Source organism: Pseudophryne corroboree, chromosome 1 (assembly GCF_028390025.1).
Source record: "Pseudophryne corroboree isolate aPseCor3 chromosome 1, aPseCor3.hap2, whole genome shotgun sequence".
Lineage (NCBI taxonomy): Eukaryota > Metazoa > Chordata > Amphibia > Anura > Myobatrachidae > Pseudophryne > Pseudophryne corroboree.
The window spans coordinates 64,279,560-64,287,410 of record NC_086444.1 but is presented as its reverse complement, the minus strand read 5'-3'; the positions used below and the strand labels follow the sequence as shown (position 1 = coordinate 64,287,410).

General features: G+C 39.4%; 1 protein-coding gene across 1 annotated transcript; it reads right to left on the bottom strand.

Moving 5' to 3' along the window:
* Nucleotides 1–4,974: 4,974 nt before the first annotated feature.
* LOC135056573 (prostatic spermine-binding protein-like) lies at nucleotides 4,975–5,941 on the bottom strand. The gene is made up of 3 exons (XM_063961960.1): nucleotides 5,847–5,941; nucleotides 5,399–5,694; nucleotides 4,975–5,294 (listed from the first exon to the last, which is right to left on the bottom strand). Exons 1-3 carry the CDS (start codon nucleotides 5,939–5,941, stop codon nucleotides 4,975–4,977), a joined length of 711 nt encoding a protein of 236 aa, XP_063818030.1.
* Between the last annotated feature and the right edge of the window lie 1,910 nt (nucleotides 5,942–7,851).

The window sequence follows — 7,851 nt, the reverse complement described above, 5'->3', positions numbered from 1 at the left end:
GGGGCGGGAGTAAATGCACTAATTGTGCCTCTGAATCTGTGCCGGGCTGAGAGGAGCGAGGCACCCTCCTGTGCTGGTCACAGCATCACTTTTTCATGTTTAGGCCACGCCTCCCTATATACCCAGGGCCCAGATGAGCTCTCTATAGACCTGACCCTGACCCAAACAAAGCTTCCTCCTTGTTCCATAACTCCTATGGAGGAGTTTCAGTTCTCAGGAGCATGCATGGGAGGGGATACAATTAAAATGCCGGCTGTCGGGATCCCGGAATTCAGGAGACCAACGCCGGAATCCCAACAGCCGGCATTTTACAGACGGATGGCAGGCCGACACCCACCTGGTATTTCCACGAGGTTGGGGGAATTCGGAACCAACCGAGTGGAAACAGAGCCTGTGGCGAACGAAGCGAGGGGACTCGCTGCCTCGATTCCGGCAGAGGGGATGTTGTTGTCACCTTTCTCTTTCTACCTTCTCACTTTTCTCTTTTCCCAGCACTTTCTCCCCACATTTCTTGTCTACTTCTTCACTGTCTCTTTTCAATAATTGCCCTTCGTTCTCTCCTGTGCATACCAACTGTCATAACATTCCAATGTGATGACATCATTTTTATCAGCAGTTGATTTTATTGTATAGATTATCTACAAATATTTAACCAAATTATTGCTTTCAGAATCGGAGGGTCACCATATAACCCTTCCTATTGTTTTTTTGGGGGTTCCTGAACTGTATTACTACCCTCCATGGGAGTCTTCTTGGAGTATGACACATCCATATTTAAGACTTAATGGAAACAATAACCAGTTAATGATAAATTCGGTCTATAAGGAAAGATTTGTTAAATCGCTCTGAAAAAATAGAATGGACATTGTGTGTAATCCAGAGGATTTGTTCTTCACAATCTTTTTCAATAGCTGAATGGGAACATTCCTTGCAGCAGAAACATGTAAGGATTATACCTGCTTCCTACCATGCCGTGATTGCAAATTTAATTGCATTATAAAAAATTAACCGTTATAGCAATATAATGAGAAATTATTTCTACAAGTTCTGGAGGATTTTAGTTGTTTCAACTGATTCTTTAATTTTTCTGTACTGAATCCATTTGAATAATTTATTACTCAGGCTTTTAAATACTTTAAAGAGAAACTCTCTTTGTTTCTATTTGCTTTTGTAATTAATAATGTTGACTTTTACAATTAATTAATTATAATTTTTTTTTAAAGTACAGACTTTCAATTGTCCTTACTAATTTTGTTGTTAAAACAAAGTAAAAAATAATAATAATCCAAGTGTGTTATAAAGAAAACATTAAATATAACTTAAAAAATGAATGATTTCTAATTAATTCAGTTGGAAGCATATTTAAAATTAAAATGACAACACAGTAAATGTGGGTTCTTATGTGTATGTAAATGAATCCTGACAAATAAAAGCAAACAAACAAATAATGTACATGATACATCATTACGGATTGTAGCTACTATATTGCATGGTAGAATCCTTAGCTCTGGTGCCACCTGAAAGGATGGCACTTGCCAAGATGTCAAACTGACCACAGGAGAATGGTGAGATTAAAGGGCAAATCTGGCTGAAGCCTACGGGCAATAATTACTAAGTGGTGGGTTTACTGGGGTTTTTTTACGGATTGATGGCAGATACTAATCCCAAAATTTAACATAAACAAATCAATGGTTTAACCTCCTACAAAGAGTCTGTTGATCTCCACTGGTTTCTGAAACCCTAACCAGATGCAAATTTTCTGCCAACACACTGCAAACCCTGATGCTTAGTAAATTTGCTCCCAAAATGTCATATTGAAGGTAAATGATGGAAGCCGGAACATGTAGCTTCCTCTGAAGCAGCCCGTACACTTACTGTGGCCATGTTGATGACTGTTCCTCCTTTTCCAATGGCCACTCTTTTGAGAATACAAGGTGGGCCCTTACCTATCCTGTTATCCCTGTTTGGGGCTTTCAGTTCCACTGTGAGATAAGAGAAAGCCACTACCGGTTCTATAAGAGTTGCTCAAAATTCAGGAGAAAGGATGGGTAGGGATTGGTACTGGGGTGTGATAAGATAAAGAAGAAGAACAAAAATATGATATTTTCAAGAATTCAAACTGTCCTCATTGCCTACATAGATTAGAGGCGACTGTCCTGTGGGTTCCATCACTTATATTATTATGATGTTGTGATTTGCGCACATACTCCTAAATTAGCATACTGTGTATAGTATTACCTTTTTTCTTTTCATTTTTACTATTGTGCTTTTTGAGATGTCTTTGGTTTTTTTTAATCCTCTACAGGAGATTTTTTTTTTTTTTTTTGTATGTGGCTTGGGCATCCCTGTGTACCTTTTCCTTTCTTCTATACTGCTGTACATTTTTGGTTGTGGATAATTGGGGCAGTATGGATGGTGTAATGCTTAGCATTACTGCCTCAGGTCACTAAGGTCATGGGTTTTATTCCCACCATAACCATATGTGGAGTTTGTGTAGTCTCCTCGAACTTTGGTGGGTTTCATCTGGGTATTCCAGTTTCCTCCCACAATCCAAAAATATACTTTTAGGTCAGTTGGCTCCCAACAAAAAATTAAGCCTAGTGTGTAAGTGTGTGCATGTACATGTGTTTAGAGCAGACTAGATGGGCCAAGTGGTTCAATTTCTATGTAATGTTGTGATGCGAGAGGGTGATTATCAGAAGTGTGTGTGCGGTCATCATGAGGTGGTGTTTGTTGAGTAAGTATGGGAAATAACATAAGTGTTTGCAGACTGTAGATGTTTTATGCTGGATCTCTGTAAAAGTGAAACAATTTATATAGGTGGGACGAATCAGAATTCATACCAACAGATATAACATGTGCAGAGAGAGTTAGATTTGGGTGGGGTGTGTTCAAACTGAAATCTAAATTGCAGTGTAAAAATAAAGCATCCAGTATTTACCCTGCATAGAAAAAATATAACCCACTCAAATCTAACTCTCTCTGCAAATGTTATATCTGCCTCATCTGCAGTGCACATGGTTTTGCCCATTAGCTAACAAATTTGCTGCTGCGATCAGATCTGAATTACCTCCCTTATGCCATTCCTCTGTACATAACAGCATCAACTCTGTTACATTGTTCAGTTTCCTTCCATGAACTGCTTGCTTCAGGTCTTTCCACAACATTTTGATTGAATTAAGGTCAGAACTTTGGCTTGGCCATTCCAAAACTTTACATTTATTCTTCTTTAATCATTCTTTGGTTGAATGATTTGTGTGCTTTAGGTTGTTGTCTTGCTGCAGAACCCACACTTTCTTGAGATACAGCTCATGGGCTGATGTCCTGGAATATCTGCTACAATTCAGAATTCATTGTCCCATCAATGATGGCAAGTCATCCTGGGCCACATGCAGCAAAACAGTCCCAAACCATGATACCCAAGGGCATAGCTACCATAGGTGCAGGCAGTGCAGCTGCTATGGGGCCCAGAGCTGAGAGGGGCCCGCCTTCCCTGTCAAAATTACATATATTGTACAGTATACATTTTTCACTATTGGTAGATGCATAGGGGCACTTACAAACTTTTACCTTGCTACAATATATCTAGTTATGGCCCTAGACCTGCTCTTTGTAATGTGGTATAAAATGAACTGGAGGGCATTATACTGTTACATCATATAAACTAAAGCACTGTAATGTGACACAATATAAAGTGGAGGCACTATAGTGTGGCATAATATGAACTGTATCATAATGTGATTTGTGGATATTGTGTTGCATAACATTAACTAAGTCACTACTATGGTTCAGAAAATGAACTAGGGCACTATTATGGGGCATAAAATTAACAACTTCTGTGGACAGGTATCTCTCTTGAAGCAGTGTGACAGGGGCCCTTCAAAATGTTGCTATGGGGCCCATTAGGTCCTGGCTACGCCCCTGATGATACCACCTAACCACCACCACCATATTTCACAGATGGTATGAGGTTTTTATGCTGGAATGCAGTGTTCACCTCCTTTCTCCAAACATAACACTTATGTTAAACCATTTAAACAAAAAATCTCTATTTTGGACTCATCTGTCCACAAAACATTGTTATAAAAGCCTTCTGGCTTGTCCAGGTGATTTTTTTTAGCAAACTGCAGACGGGCAGCAATGTTCTGCAAAGCAGCGGCTTTCTCCTTGCAATCCTGCCATGTACACCATTGTTGTTCAGTGGACTCATGAACATTAATATTAGCTAATGTGAGAAAGGCCTTCAGTTGCTTAGATGTTACCTTGGGTTCCTTTGTGGCCTTGATAACTATTAGATGTCTTGCTCTAATGGTCTGGAATTTCCTCCATTTGTACGCAATTTGTCTGACTGTTGATTGGTGGAGTTCAAACTCTTTAGAGATGGTTTTGTAACCTATTCTAGCCTGATGAGCAACTCTTCTTCTGAGGTCCTCAGAAATCTCCTATGTTTGTGGCATGATACACTTCCACAAACATGTATTGTGAACATCAGACTTTGATAGATCCCTGTTCTTTGAAAAACACAGGTTATCTACACAAAAAGACAGGATGTCCAGACATACCTGATTGTTATCCCATTAATTGAAAATACTTTCAAAATGTCTGCTAAGCCTAAAGGTGCACATACTTTGGCCACTCACAGAAATGTGATATTGGATAATTTTCCACAATAAAAAAAGAGCATGTCTAATTTTTGGTCTCATTTGTTTGACTTGGTTCTCTATCAACTTTTAGGACTTGTGTGAAAATCTGAGGTAGTTGTAGGCCAATTTTCAGCAGAAATATAGAACTTCTGGAGGGTTTAGAAACTTTCAAGCACCACTGTATTTGTGGATGTTATTAATTGCTTTTTCTATATAAGGCAGCCTGTATCTCATATGTAGTGTTTTAACATATATTTTTTTATAATGTGTGAGACTCACAGGTGTCAGAGCACTTCCAAAGTGCAAATGATTGCTCTGTTCTGTATACTGTTCAACATATGTATCTATCATCATAACCATCACCATCATAGCTATCATTATCACTGCCATAATTATCACCACCACCACCACCACCACCATATCCACCATCATCACTGCCATATACATCATCATAATCCTCATCATGACCATCACTTCCATCACCATTATAACCATCATTATCACTGCCGTAGTCATCATCACCACCATAACCACCATCATTACTGCCATATACTTCATCATTATCATAATCTTCATCATGACCACCACCTCCATCACCATCAGAACCATCATTATCATCATCATTATCATCATCATCATCATCATCATCCCCTCAGTCATTATCATCATCACCTCAATCATCTTCATTACTACCATCACCTCATAACCATCATTATCACTAACATAATAATTATTATCACCATTATTATCATCACCTCTATCATCATCACTATTATCATCAACTCTAATATCATCATCATCATCATCATCATCACTTCCACAACCTCCTCCTCCATCATCATCATCATCATCATCATCATCATCATCACCACTACTACCATCACCTATATCATTATTATCACAGCCATAACCATCATCATCAATAGTATTATCATCACCTCCACCACCACCATCATTGCCAGCATCACCTTCATCAGCATCATCACTAACATCATCATCACTACCATTATCATCATCATTACTATTATCATTGTCATCATTGCCATCATCACTACGTCACCTCCATCATCATCATCATCATCATCATCACTACCATCACATTCATCATCATCATCATCATCATCATCATACCATCACCTCCATCATTATCATCTTTATCATCGTCATCACCTCCATCATCATCATTAGCATCATCATCATTACTACATCATCCCCACCATTGTCTTCACCACCACCTCCACCATCATTACAGTCATCTCCACCACCATCATCATTACAATCATCTCCACAGACGCCATCACTACCACATCACCATCATCATTACCATCATCTCCACCATCACCACCCTATCATCATAATCATTACCATCATCATCTTCACCACCACCATCACTGTCATCATCATTACCATCATTTCCACCACCACCACCATCATCATCATTAACATTATCATCATCAGCCCCTTCATGTAAGGCATCACAAAATGCAGCTCTGCACAGTTGGTATAACAAATTATACACAATATATGTCATACATAAAAGCAGAACACGTACTCACAAGGTGCAAACTTGAGTCAGATGGTAGAAAGGGCCATAGCCATGAGAGCTCACAATCTAACAAACCTCTACTGGAAACGAAAGGTTACTGCTGTGGCAGGTATTGTAGCTCTTCATATACAGAGGTATTTTCTGTAAGGAAGGACAGAGCAGTAGAACAAATGGCTGGATTTAAGAGATAACTATAATTATGCTAAAAGAGAGCTGTGAGCCAGGCCTTGATTTGTAACAAGCCGGTGGAGCAAGCTGAGAAACACATTCAAATAGAGAAATGCAATGAGTAAAAACCTAACAATTTGGATGGATAAAGTGACACTGTGATTTGGAACACTTTAGCTTATTTGATGAAATCCGTTTACTTTTTACTGATTCTGTCGACACAAATTTAAGTGCCCTTAAGGGATATGCTACAAATTCAACAAATAGAAGAGTTGCGGGCTCTTAAATTAAAGGTAAAGAACAATTTTCTGTCAGGAAAGCCATGGTTATTTAATGCAATTGCTTTCTCCAGTGAAATAACATGCCTGGGGCCGGGGAAGTAGAAGCTCAAACTGTTTGTTTTAAGACTTGGAATCCAAAGGTTACTTTGTTATTTTGTCACTTTAAAATTATTACAGAAACAAATAGACCAACCCAAAGTCTGCCGTTACTGACCAACCACTGACCTTCAATGCGCAGGCTTAAATTAAGCACAAAACAAAATACATAAGAAAAATTAAAACAATCAAATTTTCATTTTGTCTAATTGAAACATTTTTGGCCATATTTTGCTTACTTTGTGGTACAATTTTTTGAGGTCTTCCTATTTGTGTATAAAGGAGAGGATTATGTTACTTGATGAAATGTTGACTGACATAAAATAAGGAGGGGGGTGGGTGGGATTCAACTACAGGTAATGTCCGCCAAGGGTCATCGTAATTCCGTCCCCACAAATATCAGTGATGAGATACCCCCATTGTCAGGGATATAGCAGCACATTCCAGAAAAATATCCTTATAACAGAAGCAGCAGCTGACTTGGGCAAAGGGCTGTGCATGTGGCTCATGCAATAAATGTTCTCAGCAATGGAATGGAATAATGAATGCTCATTTTAGCAGGTAATATAACGGTAATGCCTTTGCATTTCTTTAGCTGTTAAATACAGTTTATTTGTGGCTGTTTTCATAAAGAGAATGATCAAATGTGGTGGTCACTTACTGCAGCTGCAGGCTGATGTCATAGAGGACAATGGGCATCACTAGGTGCAAGCAAGGCTGTTGAGATCTCTGACGGGCCCGGGTACTGGGGGCGTGACCAAATGCCCCCTCATCCCCAAAAAATAACCAAATAAACAGGGGTGGGTCCAGAATGTTAGGGAACTACAGCACTATGTTGAGACCGCTAGAGCCAGTGAGAGGGTCTTCTGCCAATAACAGTTCCCTTAGAGCTGTATGCGCTCACCGGTACTTAAGATGCTGCCTGGACTTTACCCCTAGCAGTAGGGGCAAACAGAACAGGCTGCAGACCACAATGTAATAACCTGGAGTGTAGCAGCAGGATGACTCAGCAACACTGGGGTTAACAGCGAACAGACTTAGGCTAGGTAATGCAAACTAAGCTGATGTGACTAAAGACAGCAGGACTTGATGATAACTGGATACACGGCAAAAGAGG